Raw genomic sequence first — 15,777 nt, 5'->3', positions numbered from 1 at the left:
GTTCGGGTGCAGCGGGAGCAGAGCGAGAGCGCCAAAACCCGGGAGAGTTCGGGAGCAGCGGGAGCAGAGCGAGAGCGCCAAAACCCGGGAGAGTTCGGGTGCAGCGGGAGCAGAGCGAGAGCGCCAAAACCCGGGAGAGTTCGGGTGCAGCGGGAGCAGAGCGAGAGCGCCAAAACCCAGGAGAGTTCGGGAGCAGCGGGAGCAGAGCGAGAGCGCCAAAACCCGGGAGAGTTCGGGTGCAGCGGGAGCAGAGTGAGAGCGCCAAAACCCGGGAGAGTTCGGGAGCAGCGGGAGCAGAGCGAGAGCGCCAAAACCCGGGAGAGTTCGGGTGCAGCGGGAGCAGAGTGAGAGTGCCAAAACCCGGGAGAGTTCGGGAGCAGCGGGAGCAGAGCGAGAGCGCCAAAACCCGGGAGAGTTCGGGAGCAGCGGGAGCAGAGTGAGAGTGCCAAAACCCGGGAGAGTTCGGGTGCAGCGGGAGCAGAGCGAGAGCGCCAAAACCCGGGAGAGTTCGGGAGCAGCGGGAGCAGAGCGAGAGCGCCAAAACCCGGGAGAGTTCGGGAGCAGCGGGAGACGCTGAGATACAAAGGACCGGTGAGTGTAAAGAAGTAAAAAGTAATCGAAGTGTGATGTCACCAGGAAGCAGGTAAGTGATTGGTTGGTGAGTATTTCTCTATTTCTCGCTTTTTTTCCAAACTTGAGCATCTAAATTTAAGTCCCTTGGTGTAGATTAAAAGATATAAGTGTTCCAAATTTTAAAATTAATTAATTAATTAATTGAGATGGGAGACCAGGCAATGTGTTGTTGCTGTTGTTGCATGTGGGAGTTGGTGGACACCATTGAGGCCCACGGCGACCACATTTGCAGCAAATGTTGGCTGCTCGAGGAACTTCGGCTCAGAGTTGATGAGCTGGAGTCAGAGCTTCAGACACTGCGACACATTAGGGAGGGGGAGCGTTACCTGGTCACTATGTTCCAGGAGGCAGTCACACCTACTAGAATAATTGCTTCCAATTTGGCCCATGGTCAGGGACAGGAGGGTGTGACTACAAGTGAGGCAGGTATTGGGATCCAGGAGGTAGTGATGGAGGAGCCTCAGCCCTTGGCCTTGTCCAACAGGTACGAGATTCTTGCTCCCTGTGTGGACGAGGCCAGGGGCTGCAGGGAGGATGAGCAAACTGACCACAGCCCGTGATACAGGGAGCCATTCAAGTGGGGGGAGCAAAAAGAAATGTTGTAGTGATTGGGGACAGTATAGTGAGGGGGATAGATACTGTTCTCTGCAGCTGAGAGCGTGAGTCCCGAAGGCTGTGTTGCCTGCCCAGTGCCAGGGTTAAGGACATCTCCTCTGGGCTGGAGAGAAACTTAGAAACATAGATACATAGAAGATAGGAGCAGGAGTAGGCCATTCGGCCCCTCGAGCCTGCTCCACCATTTAATGAGATCATGGCTGGTCATCCAAATTCAGTACCCTGTCCCTGCTTTCTCTCCATATCCCTTGATCCCTTTAGCCTTAAGAAATATATCTAACTCCTTCTTGAATATATTTAATGAACTGGCCTCCACTGCCTTCTGTGGTAGAGAATTCCACAGGTTCACCACTCTCTGGGTGAAGAAATTGGGTAGGATTGATTGGGGAATGGCACTCAAAGGGTTGACGGTGGATAGGCAATGGCAAACATTCAAAGACCGAATGGATGAACTACAGAATTTGTTCATCCCAGTTTGGCATAAAAATAAAACAAAAAAGGTGACCCAACCGTGGCTAACAAGGGAAATTAGGGATAGCATAAGGTCCAAGGAGAGGGCATATAAATTGGCCAGAAAAAGCAATAACCCTGAGGATTGGGAGCAGTTTAGGATTCAACAAAGGAGGACAAAGGGATTAATTAAGAAAGGGAAAATAGAATATGAGAGTAAGCTTGCAGAGAACATAAAAACTGACTGTAAAAGCTTTTATAGATATGTGAAGAGAAAAAGATTGGTGAAGTCAAGCGTAGGTCCCTTGCAGTCAGAATCGGGGGAATTTATAATGGGGAACAAAGAAATGGCAGACCAACTAAATACGTATTTTGGTTCTGTCTTCACAAAGGAGGACACAAATAACCTCCCAGAGATGCCGGGGAACATAGGGTCTGATGAAAGGGTGGAACTGAAAGAAATCAGTGTTTGTAGGGAAATGGTGTTAGGAAAATTGATGGGACTGAAGGCCAATAAATCCCCAGGGCCTGATAATCTACATCCCAGGGTACTTAAGGAAGTGGCCCTAGAAATAGTAGATGCATTGCTGGTCATCTTCCAGAACTCGATAGACTCTGGAACGGTACCCATGGATTGGCGGGTAGCTAATGTTACCCCACTATTCAAAAAAGGTGGTAGAGAAAAGGCGGGGAATTATAGACCGGTAAGCTTGACATCGGTAGTGGGGGTAATGCTAGAGTCCATTATAAAAGATGTAATAGCAGAGCACTTGGAAAGCAGTGACTGGATCGGACAAAGTCAACATGGATTTACAAAAGGTAAATCAATGCTTGACTAATCTACTGGAATTTTTTGAGGATGTAACTGGTAAAATAGATAAGGGAGAACCAGTGGGTGTGGTGTATTTGGACTTTCAGAAGGCTTTCGATAAGGTCCCGCATAAGAGATTAACGTGCAAAATTAAGGCACATGGAATTGGGGGCAAGGTATTGACTTGGATAGAGAACTGGTTGGCGGACAGAAAGCAAAGAGTTGGAATAAACGGGTCATTTTCCGAGTGGCAGGCAGTGACTAGTGGGGTACTGCAAGGATCGGTCCTAGGACCCCAGCTGTTCACAATATATATTAATGATCTGGACGAGGGAATTGGATGTAATATCTCCAAATTTGCAGACGACACAAAGCTGGGGGGGAGGGTATGCTGTGAGGAGGATGTCGTGAAACTCCAGCACGATTTGGACAGGTTGGGTAATTGGGCAGAAACATGGCAAATGCACTATAATGCGGATAAATGTGAGGTTATCCACTTTGGTGGCAAAAACAGGAAGGCAGGTTATTATTTGAATGGTAATAGTTTGGGAGAAGGGGAAGTGCAAAGAGACCTGGGTGTTCTTGTACACCAGTCGCTGAAGGTAAGCATGCAGGTGCAGCAGGCGGTTAAGAAGGCAAATGGTATGTTGGCCTTCGTAGCAAGAGGGTTCGAGTACAAGAACAAGGATGTCTTGCTGCAGTTGTACAGGGCCTTGGTGAGACCACACCTTGAGTATTGTGTGCCGTTTTGGTCACCTTACCTGAGGAAGGACGTTCTTGCCATGGAGGGAGTGCAGCGAAGATTCACCAGGCTGATACCTGGGATGGCAGGAATGACGTACGAGGAGAGATTGTGTCGATTGGGCTTATACTCACTGGAGTTTAGAAGATTGAGTGGGGATCTCGTCGAAACCTATAAAATTCTGTCAGGTCTGGACAGACTAGATGCAGAAAGGATGTTTCTGATGGCCGGGGAGTCCAGAACCAGGGGTCATAGTCAAAGGATAAGGGGTAAGCCATTTAGGACAGAAATGAGGAGGAATTTCTTCACCCAGAGAGTGGTGAACCTGTGGAATTCTCTGCCACAGAGGGCGGTGGAGGCCAGTTCATTAAATATATTCAAGAAAGAGTTGGATATATTTCCAAAGGCTAAAGGGATCAAGGGATATGGGGAGAAGGCAGGGACCGGGTACTAAATTTGGATGATCAGCCATGATCTCATTGAATGGCGGATCCGGCAGGCTCGAAGGGCCGAATGGCCTACTCCTGCTCCTATCTTCTATGTATCTATGTATCTATGTAAATTCCTCCTCATTTCAGTCCTAAATGGCTTACCCCTTATCCTTAGACTATGACCCCTGGTTCTGGACTCCCCGGCCATCAGAAACATCCTTCCTGCATCTAGTCTGTCCAGACCTGACAGAATTTTATAGGTTTCGATGAGATCCCCTCTCAATCTTCTAAACTCCAGTGAGTATAAGCCCAATCGACACAATCTCTCCTCATACGTCATTCCTGCCATCCCAGGTATCAGCCTGGTGAATCTTCGCTGCACTCCCTCCATGGCAAGAACGTCCTTCCTCAGGTAAGGTGACCAAAACTGCACACAATACTCAAGGTGCGGTCTCACCAAGGCCCTGTACAACTGTAGCAAGACATCCTTGTTCCTGTACTCGAACCCTCTTGCTACGAAGGCCAACATACCATTTGCCTTCTTAACCGCCTGCTGCACCTGCATGCTTACCTTCAGCGACTGGTGCACAAGGACACCCAGGTCTCTTTGCACTTCCCCTTCTCCCAATCTATTGCCATTCAAATAATAATCTGCCTTCCTGTTTTTGCCACCAAAGTGGATAACCTCACATTTATCCACATTATAGTGCATTTGCCATGTTTCTGCCCAATCACCCAATATGCTGGCTGCTGCCTCTCTGTTGACCAATGATCCTCTGTTGCAGATAGTACAAGCTGAATTTTGCAATTGCTCTCAGTACAAGTATGGAGTAACACTAACTGCCATTACTTGTACCAGAACACAAATTAGCAATCTTTTCTGTAATTTACCATCATTTCAATGTATAAAAATTAATTTTCAGTTACTTCTTGTGTTTGCCCACTACCACTAGAATGACCATCCCAAAAACTCTTGAACAAAACAGGAGCATCTGCTCTCACTCCAGTTTTAATGGGAGCCAAGCACAAAGTGTCCAACATTCAACACTGACAAGATCAGCCAATGTGAGAAATGTCACACTGGAGCAGCAGGGGGTACACGCTTTCAAAGTTGGGGTTAAGGAGCATCATTAGGGTAGAGTAGAGCAGCTCAAGATTCATCAACTTGCTGGACAAACCAAGTGGAAAAGTAAAACGATTGTATGCTAAACCTGTATAAAACACTAGTTCGGCCCCAGCTGGAATATTGTGTCCAATTCTGGGCACCACACTTTAGGAAGAACGTGAAGGCTTTGGGGAGGGTGCAGAGGAGATTTACTAGAATGGTTCCAGGGATGAGGGACTTCAGTTACGTGGATAGACTGGAGAAGCTGGGGTTGTTCTCCTTGAAGCAGAGAAGGCCAAGAGAAGATTTGATAGAGGTGTTTAAAATCATTAAGGGTAAATAAAGAGAAAATGTTTCCAATGGCTAAAGGGTCGATAACCCTGGGCACAGATTTAAGGTGATTGGCAAAAGAACCAGAGGCGACTTGAGGAAAAACTTTTTTCTTAACGAGTGGTTAGGATTTGGAATGCACTGCCTGTTAGGGTGGAGGATACAGATTCAATAGTAGCCTTCAAAAGGGAACCGGATAAATATTTGAGGGAGAAAAAATTGCAGGGATATGGGGAAAGAGCAGGGGAGTGGGACTAACTGGATTGCTCTTCGAAAGAGCCGGCACAGACTTGATGGGCCGAATGGCCTCTTTCTGTGCTGTAAATTCTATGATTCTTTGTGTACTTGTTTAAAGTATAATGGCCCAGAAATTCAGGTCGGGGGCTTCCCGTGGCTGCAAGCCTCCGACCTGCACTTACCTAGCGCGCCGGCCGTTGTGCTGTGGACCCGCGTGGGATTCCAATCCTGGGCCTCCTCCAACTGCCGGCGCACGGTGCTTGTGTATCCCAAGGGCGCAGTTAGTTTGAAACGTCCCCTGGGATCACGTGGGCCATGGAGAGCCAATCGTAGCAGGAAGACCTGTCAAATCTATGAATAGAGTTCAGCCCCAAAACATAACTAAAACTTCAAATAATTTTTTTTTTAAACCCACATTTTTAAAATAACTATAAATTACATAAAATAACTATTTTAAACAGTAATTTAAATTTTTGAAAAAATTAATTACAGTTTCTAACTGGGCTAAAAATAAACTTACCTTTCTTTAAAGTATTTAAAAATAATAAACCTGTGGAAAAAATGTTTTAATTTTACTTAATTCACCACTTACCTTGTTAACAGCAGGCCTTGCGACTGCTTTTTAAAAGCATAGCTGCTGGAGACTTAACCTCCCGGAGAAACCTGCAAAAAAAACGGAAGTTCCAGGCGTATGCGCTGCCTCTCCGGCGCACGCATTCGACCTGTGAACCCCTTCCTTTAAGGGAACGGAAGTTCCGGTTTCCCGCACATGCGCAGTGCATGCGCGAAACCGGCACTTTCGTTGGGCCTACACGTGAGTACCCAGCACGTACTCACCCGTGGGGACCCGAATTTCTGGCCCATTATTCCAAATTCAAACATTTTTACTATATAAAAGAAACACAAACTTATTAAATTTAAGACTTATTCTGAATATATCTGAAGTGTTTTCAATAACATAGAATCATAGAGCACAGGCCATTCAGCCCATCATGCCTGTGCCAGCTCTTTGAAATAGCTCTCCGATTAGTCCCACTCCCCTGCTCTTTCCCCATAGCCCAGAAAATGTTTCCTTTTCAAGTATTTATCCAATTTCCTTTTGAATGTTATTATTGAATTTGCTTCCACCAGCCTTTCAGGCAGTACATTCCAGATCACAACAACTCGCTGCATAATTTTTTTCCCTCATGTCACCTCTGGTTCTTTTGCCAATTGCCAATCTGTGTCCTCTGGTCATCGGCCCATATAGCACTGGAAAGTTTTTCCTTATTTACTCTATCAAAACCCTTCAAGATGTTGAACACCTCTATCAAATCTCCCCTTAACCTTCTCTGCTCTAAGGAGAACAATTTCAGTTTCTCTAGTCTCTCCACGTAATTGAAGTCTTTCATCCTTGGTACCATTCTGGTAAATCTCCTCTGCACCCTCTCGAAGGCCTTGACATCCTTCCTGAAGTGTGGGGCCCAGAATTGGCCACAATACTCCAGCTGAGGCCTAACCAGTGTTCTTAAAAGGCTCAGCAGAACTTCCTTGCTTTTTACTCCATGCCTCTATTAATAAAGCCCAGGATCCTGTATGTTTTTTTTAACAGCCTTCTCAATTTGCCCTGCCACCTTCAATGATTTGTGTACATACACCCCAAGTTCTCTGTTCCTGCACCCTTTAAAATTGTACCCTTTAGTTTATATTGTCTCTCCTCACTCTTCCCACCAAAATGAATCACTTCACATCTGCGTTAAATTTCATCTGCCACATGTCTGCCCATTTCACCACTCTGTTGTCCTCCTCAAGTCTGTTACTATCCTCCTCATTGTTTACTACATTTCCAAGTTTCGTATCATCTGCAAACTTTGAAATTATGCCCCATGTACCCAAGTCCAAGTCATTAATGTATCTCAATAAGAGAAGTGGTCTCAACATCGAGCCCCTGGGGAACACCACTCTACACTTCCCTCCAGTCTGAAATATGACCGTTCACCACTACTCTCTGCATTGTGTCTCTGAGTCAATTTCATATCCACGCTGCCACTGTCCCTTTAATCCCATGGACTTCAATGTTGCTAACAAGTCTATTATGTGGCACTTTTGAAAGTCCAGATACACAACATCAACCGCCCTACCCTCATCCACCCTCTCCGTTACTTCATCAAAGAATTCAATCCACTTAGTCGAACATGATTTGCCTTTAACAAATCCATTTATTAACCCATATTTTTCCAAGTGCCAATTAATTTTGTCCCGGATTGTTTCTAAAAGTTTCCCTATCACAGAAGTTAGGCTGATTGGCTTGTAATTACCGGGTTTATTCCTCTCCCTTTTTTTGAACATTTGCAGTCCTCCAGTCCTCTGGCACCACTCCCATGTCTAAGGAGGATTGGAATATTGGGCCAGAGCCTCTGCAATTTCCACCCTTGCTTCCCTCAGTAACCTAGGATGCATCCTATCCGGACCGGGTGACCTTTCTACTTTGAAGACTGCCAACCTTTTAAGTACATCCTCTTTATCTATTTTTATCCTATCCAATGTCTCTCCTACCTTGTCCATTACTGTGACCTGGCCAGCATCCTCTTCTTTAGTAAGAAGATCTCCTTTTTGATCCCTAATTGGCCTCACCCTTCCTTTGACTACCCTTTTACTATTTATATGTTTATAAAAGACTTTTGAGTTCCCATTTATTTTACCTGCTAATCTATTCTCATACACTCTCTTTGCCCCTCTTTTTTCCTGTTTCCATTCTCCCCTGTACCTTTTGTATTCAGCTTGGTTCTCTACTGAATTATGAACCCAACATTTATCATAAACTTCCTTTTTCTGTTTCATCATGGTCTCTATATCATTAGTCATCCAGGGGGCTCTAGCTTTGGATGCCCTTCCTTTCCCCCTCATAGGAATGTGTTTAGTCTGTACCCGAACTATCTCCTCCTTGAAGGCCTCCCATTGCTCATTTACTGTTTAACCTGACAATTTTTGATTCCAATCCACCTGGGCCCGATCCCGTTTCAACTCACTGAAATTAACCCTCCTTAAGTTGAGTATTTTCACGTTGATTTTTCCTTGTCCTTTTCCACAACTATTCTAAACCTAGCGATCACTGTCTCCCAAAAGCTCTCACACTGAAACATGCTCTAATTCCCCACATCATTCTCCACAGCTAGATTCCAGCATTGCTTTCTGCCTCGCTGGGCTGGAAACACACTGATCAAGAACGTTCTCATGTACAGATTTCACAAATTCCTCCCCCTCTTTGGCTTTTACATTGTTATTTTCCCAGTCTTTATAATTATCCTAATTATAGTAGGGTAACTGAAGTCCCCCATTATCACTACTCTAAGGTTCTTGCACCTTTCTGCAATGTTGCTCCTCTATCGCCTTCCCACTATCCTGTGGCCTATAGTATACACTACAAAAACAACAATTTGCATTTATATAGTGCCTTTTATGGAGTAAAACGGCGCTTCACAGGAGCATTATCAAACAAAATTTGACACCGAGCCACATAATGAGATATTAAGGCAGAGCTTGGTCAAAGAGATAGGTTTTAAGGAGCGTCTTAAAGGAGAAAAAAGAGGTAGAGAGGTGGAGAGGTTTAGGGAGGGAATTCCAGAGCCGAGGGCCTTGGCAACAGAAGGCACAGCCACCAATGGTGGGGCGATTAAAATCAGGGATGCAAAAGAGGCCAGAATTGAAGGAACTCTGATATCTTGGAGGGTTGTAGGGCTGGAGGAGGTTACAGAGATAAGAACTATTTGAAAACAAGGATGAGAATTTTATAATCGAGGCATTGCTTAACTGGGAGCCAATGTAGGTCAGCGAGCACAGGGGCGATGGGTGAATGGGACTCGGTGTGAGTTAGGACACGGGCAACCGAGTTTTGGATCACCTCAAGTTTATGGAGGGTAGAAGATGGGAGTCCAGCAAGGAGTGCATTGGAATAGTCTACGGAGGTGGAAGTAGGCGGTCTTAGCTCATCTCGGCATCAAATACGACACCAAGGTTGCGAACAGTCTGGTTCAGCCTCAGACAGTTGCCAGGGAGAGGGATGGAGTCGGTGGTCAGGGATCGGAGTTTGTATCGGGGACCGAGGACGATGGCTTCAGTCTTCCCAATATTTAGTTGGAGGAAATTTCTGCTCAACCAGTACTGGATGTCGGACAAGCAGTCTGACAATTTAGAGACCGTGGAGGGGTTGAGAGAAGTGGTGGTGAGGTGGAGCTGGGTGTCGTCAGCATACATGTGGAAACTGATGCTGTGTTTTCGGATGATGTCGCCGGGGGGGGGGGGGGGCGGGGGGGGCAGCATGTAGATGTAGAGGGGGCCAAGCATAGATCCTTGGGGGACACCAGAGGTAACAGTGCGGGAGTAGGAAGAGAAGCCATTGCAGATGATTCTCTGGCTACAATTAGATAGATAAGAATGGAAGCAGACGAGTGCAGTCCCACCCAGCTGGACAGTGGTGGAGAGGCGTTGGAGGAGGATGGAGTCTGCAGATGGATCGAGAAATGAGGAGGAGGGATAATTTACCTTTGTCACAGTCACACAGGACTTTGATAAGAGCCGTTTCGGTACTGTGGCAAGGGTGGAAACCTGATTGGAGGGATTGAAACACGGAACTGTGGGGAAGATGGGCACGGATTTGGGAGGTGACAGCAGGTTCAAGGACTCTGGAGAGGAAAGGGAGGTTGGAGATGGGGTGGTAGTTTGCAAGGACGGAGGGGGTCAAGGGTTGGTTTTTTGAGGAGAGGGGTGATGAAGGCAGAGGGGGACAGTACCTGAGGAGAGAGAACCATTAACAATATCAGTTAACATGGGAGCCAGGAAGGGAAGTTGGGTGGTCAGCAGCTTAGTGGGAATCGGGTTGAGGAAGCAGGAGATGGGTCTCATAGGTAGTCTCGCTATACTATACCTGCTGAATCTGGAGGTACCACGTGCAGTTTGATCATACTGCCAATGTTTGTTGGTAACATTTCCCCAAAACTCAGTATGTTGACTTCTTGTTCCCGTACCAGCTCGTTGAAGTCATTGTTCAGTTCTCTCAAAGCAGGTGAATCTAAAAGAGAATACTCATGAACAAAGGTAAATAAAAAGTTGATATTTAATCCTTCTGAAGTCCTCGTTTTAAGGGACAAGTCTAACTAGCTTGTGGTTACGGTTCAACGTCTGTTACAAAAGGAAAATCGGGAGCTGTGGGATTTCTGCATCCTTTGGGCACACCCCGTTTTTGAGACTGTAGCTTATTCAACATGAGGCTGAAGATAAATAATCACTTCGGATTCCAGTAATAATGCTGCTCAGCTGGCAGGGTAGCTTTATTACTATAATATTAATGTCAATCTACTAAAATGAACACTTCAAAAATACTAAAAAATAAAAGTTTTAAAACTTTACTTCTAGTCTGTGCATTGTCTCCCTTTCCCCCTATTCTTTCTCCCACATTCTCTGATTGGACTTGTAATATTCTACAAGTCATTAACTGTCTATGAGTCTCACAGTGTGTGTTTAATTTGTTTCTGCTTTCCCTGCGAAGGTAGCAGAATTTCTCTCTCGTGTCCCTCACATTTGATCTCAAGTTCTCTGAGGCTGCTGAATCCACCCTTACCTCTTCATCAGCCTGCGTCTGTTACAGCCTCGTCACAACTAATTGTTACCGCCTTTTAGAATATTCTGGCTAAAAGTCTGTAAGCTTTCAGAATTCATGTACACAAAGTAAGGACTAAACTTCTTCCCCGGGTTGCTAATTTATCTATCGGGGGGCAACCAGACGTAGATGTCAGAGTTGGATGTGGTTCCTCTAACTGAGAGATAGATAAAGAGAACAATGCTTCATGTTGGAATTTTGCAGGGGGAGAACTTTCAAAGCAAAGTATGCCCCATATTGTATCTTCTTAGGCATAGGAACAGAACAGACACACTGGCCCCGGTTTTCGCCTTGTGTGGGAAATGGTCGGATTTCCCCGAATGTGGGGTTTCTGACACACATAAAAAAGTGTCAGCCGGCCCCACGCAATTTTCCCTCAATTGGCCAATTAATTCCCAGCATATGGGAAGCCTTGCTAATTGTCTAAATCGAGTCAGAAATCCCCACAGTATGATGTCATCATTCGTAGTGCTTTCAAGGTCCATGGCAAGCACTGCATCCTCTGAAGGCTTCCAAATGAACCATACAGGATGGCATAAGGAGCCTGCAGCAGCTGTGGCCAGTGCCAGACCCCGAGCTGCCTTCAAATTCGACGAGGCTTCACTGCAGGCATTATTGGATGGGGTTAGGGCCCACAGGGAGGTCCTCTTCCCTAGGTCAGGAAGGAAGAGGCCTCCCACTGAGACCAATGCTGCATGGATGCAGGTGTCAGCAGATGCCAACTCGCTGGGAGTCACCAGAGGAACCTTGGCATTATATCTCTAACGCCTTCCTTTACTCCCCCACAGTACCATCCAGAGCCCCCGTCCTCACTGTGGAGGAGGAAGAGGCTGTGCAGCCAGACTCCTCAGAGGAAGCTCCAACCTCTGAGGGTGCAGCGTCAGCAGAAGTAAGCGCACCCAGCACCAGCGCAGACACTCACACCTCGGGGGGACCTTTGGGACATAGAGTATTGTTGTCACCTGGTGTTTCACAGCTGACAAGTGAACCTCAGCAGATTCTGGTGACAGGGACAGCAGTGGAGAGTCCTTGTCGGAGGGCGCAGGGCTCTGCCAGCTCAGCTCAGCTGCACTGCATCTCGACCCGCTGCCTCTGGGTCCATCCGCAAGAGAAGAGGTGATGGATCTCCATGCACAGATGCAGGAGTCTCTGGCAGGTTTTGTCTCCAGGGTCGCTGCGAGTGTGGAGCGAATGGAGGAGTCCATAGCGACCATGAGCAGAGCCTTTGTGGAGTCATTGGTGCATGAACGCAGCACCATGGAAAGGTTGGCAACCTCCATGGAGGAGATAACTCGCCAGCATACGGAAAACATGGTGAGTGCTCATAAGAGAATGACATCTCTTGAGGAGCGTTGGCCATCTGTTGAACAGAGAAACCAGATCTTCATGGAAGTCCTTCTGAGTAGGACTGCCAGTGCAGAAACGGGTCCCACTGGCCCCCTAAAGCGCAGCAAGGTGCTCTCAAGCCACTTCCAAGCGCTGGCCCCTTCTGGCTTGTGCAGCTTCAGGTGAGTGAGCAGCAGCCTGGTGCTCCTGGTAATCATCCTGCTGTCCCTGGTTCTGCTGCTGCCACCTCTGCTGTTGGAGATCCTCTAATGCCAGGAAGGGAAGGTGCCAAAGGCCTCCCATGCTTCTAGCAGATGCCTCGGTTGAGGAGGTCCTGAGTTAGGGTGGTAAGAGGGGCTTCCCAGGAGCTCACACTGAAGAAGTGTGTGAGGCTCCAACTTTCTGCAGCTGCTCCTAAGGCTTCAAATAGTTCCCCCAAGCCTTGATCAACAAGGTCCTGCAGCCTGCAAATGCTGCCTCTTTAAATATCTTCAGCCCTCAGCGACCTGCTGCTGCAAGCAAGCAAGCCAGCTGTTTTCACGCCAGCTCTCATCGGCGGGGTTCCCCGCAGGCGGGTTTCAGGTGGGGAAAGCCCCAAAGTCGCAACGGCACGGCAAAATCCACTTCAACAAGCAGATAATTGCTTGTTAGTGCTCCGACGACCAGTCCCGCCAGCGGCGGGCGGGGCGCGTGAAAACGGCAGTCCGAAAGTCGGACGGGGCGGGGAATCAGGCGGGGGGGGTCCCGACCCGCTTTTTCCGCGATTTTCGGACCACGGCCGCATGAAAAGCCACCCGACAGCTGCCCGAAAATCGGGGCCACTGTTCCTGCTTCCACCACCACAGGTGATCCAAAAGCTGGAGAGCGAGTAACAGATATAAGCTGCAGGCCCATCAGTGAATGGCTGGATCCACAACCTGTCCTGATCCTGGATACTGATTCCAAAACGCTCAGTAACATAGAATTCAGTTCTCAGCCAGTGTGTCCCCTTCGGCAATCATGCTCTCTTCTCATTTTCACCGACTGTATTCTGCCTAGGTTTACTCTCGTCTATTTTTCAACAGGTCCGTCAGGTACATTCGCTGTGGCTCGATTTTTGGTTACTAAATATTATCTCCATTCCCCTTATTTCCTGTACGTGAATTGTGAAAGTTCTTAGACTCTCAACTCAGACATTTTAGAAAGTGGATGCAACTGATTGTGACCAGAAATTAAGAACAACACCGGCCTTTAGGAAAACAAATAGCAACCTTGGAAAAAATGGCAGATCAGTTAGGTTAAAAAGTCATCACGGATTCTGGATCTCCACTGAAAATGTTCTGGACACAAAACTGCAGGAGTGGCTTGACTGTGGCATTTTTTTGAAAGCATGTAGAGTAAAACATAAGCAGTAATAGTAGGGGAGTTCAACTACCCCAATATTAACTGGGATAAAATTAGTGTGAAGGGTACAGAGGGTGCGGAATTCCTAAAATGCATCCAGGAGAACTTTTTTAGCCAGTATGTAGCGAGCCCAACAAGGGAGGGGGCGGTTCTAGACTCAGTTTTAGGGAATGAAGCTGGGCAGGTAGAAGGCGTATCAGTGGGGGAGCATGTTGGTGCTAGTGACCATAATTCTGTTAGATTTAAGCTAGTTATGGAAAAGGACAAGGATGGACCAGGAATAAAAATTCTAAATTGGGGGAAAGCAAATGTTGCTAAGCTCAGAGGGGATTTAGCCATAGTGGACTGGAAACAGCTACTTGAAGGTAAATCAGTGTTAGAGCAGTGGGAGGCATTCAAGGACGAGATCTGGAGGGTTCAGACCAAACATGTGCCCTTAAAGAAAAAAGGTGGGACTAACAAATCTAGAGCCCCCTGGATGTCTAGAGACATGCAGGGTAGGATAAAGAAAAAAAGGGAGGCGTATGACAGATACCGAGGGCTAAATACTCCAGAATCTTTAGAGTACAGAAAGTGCAGGGGTGCAATTAAAAATTATATTAGGAAAGCAAAGAGAGAGCATGAAAAATTCTTGGCAAGTAAAATCAAGGAAAACCCAAAGATGTTTTATAAATATATTAAGACTAAGAGGATAACTAAAGAAAGGGTAGGGCCTATTAAAGATCATGAGGGTAATCTGTGTGTGGAGGCAGGAGACGTCGGTAGGGTTCTTAATGAATACTTTGCGTCTGTTTTCACAAAGGAGCGGGACGAAGCAGACAGTGCAATCAGGGGGGAGGAGTGTGAAATATTAGATGAAATAAACATAGTGAGAGAGGAAATATTAAAAGTGGATAAATCCCCAGGCCCGGATGAAATGTATCCCAGGCTGTTAGGTGAAGCAAAAGAGGAAATAGCAGAGGCCCTGACCATCATTTTTCAATCCTCTCTGGCTTCAGGTGTGGTGCCGGAGAACTGCTAATGCGGTACCCTTGTTTAAAAAGGGAGAAAAGGATAGACTGAGTAATTACAGGCCAGTCAGCCTAGCCTCGGTGGTGGGAAAATTATTGGAAAGAATTCTGAAGGACAGGATAAATCTTCATTTAGAAAGACACGGATTAATCAAGGATAGTCAGCACAGATTTGTTAAGGGAAGGTCGTGTCTGACAAACGTGATTGAATTTTTGAGGAGGTAACAATGAGGGTAGATGAGGGTAGTGCGTTTGATGTAGTATATATGGACTTTAGCAAGGCTTTTGCTAAGGTTCCACATGGCAGACTGGTCACGAAGTTAAAAGCCCATGGGATCCAGGGCGAAGTGTCAAGTTGGATTAAAAACTGGCTCGGAGACAGGAAGCAGAGGGTGATGGTTGATGGGTGTTTTTGTGACTGGAAGGCTGTTTCCAGTGGGGTTCTGCAGGGCTCAGTACTAGGTCCCTTGCTTTTTGTGGTATATATCAACGATCTTGGCTGGAATATAGGGGGCATGATTAAGAAGTTTGCAGATGACACTAAAATCGGCTGGGTGGTTGATACTGAAGAAGGAAGCTGTAGACTACAGGAAGATACCAATAAATTGGTCAGGTGGGCAGAACAGTGGCAAATGGAATTCAATCCGGAGAAGTGTGAGGTAATGCATTTGGGGAGGGCTAACAAGGAAAGGGAATACACATTAAATGGTAGGACACTGAGTAGTGTAGAGGAACAAAGGGACCTTGGAGTGCATGTCCACAGATCCCTGAAGGTAGCAGGCCAGGTAGATAAGGTGGTTAAGAAGGCATACGGAATGCTTGCCTTTATTAGCCGTGGCACAGAATACAAGAGCAGGGGGGGTTATGCTTCAACTGTATAAAACACTAGTTAGGCCTCAGCTAGAGTACTGCATGCAGTTCTGGTCACCACATTACAGGAAAGATGTGATTGCACTAGAGAGGGTACAGAGGAGATTTACAAGGATGTTGCCGGGAGTAGAGAATCTTAGCTATGAGGAAAGACTGGATAGGCTGGGTCTGTTTTCCTTGGAACAGAGGAGGCTGAGGG

General features: G+C 46.7%; 1 protein-coding gene across 3 annotated transcripts in view; it reads right to left on the bottom strand.

Annotated features, from left to right (window-relative positions):
- Positions 1 to 15,777, bottom strand: part of serac1 (serine active site containing 1) — a 192,664-nt gene that overhangs the window by 9,766 nt on the left and 167,121 nt on the right. For all 3 annotated transcript variants that reach the window (XM_085982103.1, XM_085982102.1, XM_085982104.1), the window contains one exon: positions 10,258 to 10,401. In XM_085982103.1, coding sequence (XP_085838229.1) covers positions 10,258 to 10,401 — 144 coding nt within the window. The remainder of the gene's footprint in view (positions 1 to 10,257; positions 10,402 to 15,777) is intronic.

This window comes from Somniosus microcephalus, chromosome 3, assembly GCF_052327205.1.
Source record: "Somniosus microcephalus isolate GS21.2 chromosome 3, FLI_Smic_1.0, whole genome shotgun sequence".
In the NCBI taxonomy this organism is placed as follows: domain Eukaryota; kingdom Metazoa; phylum Chordata; class Chondrichthyes; order Squaliformes; family Somniosidae; genus Somniosus; species Somniosus microcephalus.
Note: the sequence above shows the minus strand (reverse complement) of the source record. Positions and strands in the feature narration are given on the sequence as shown.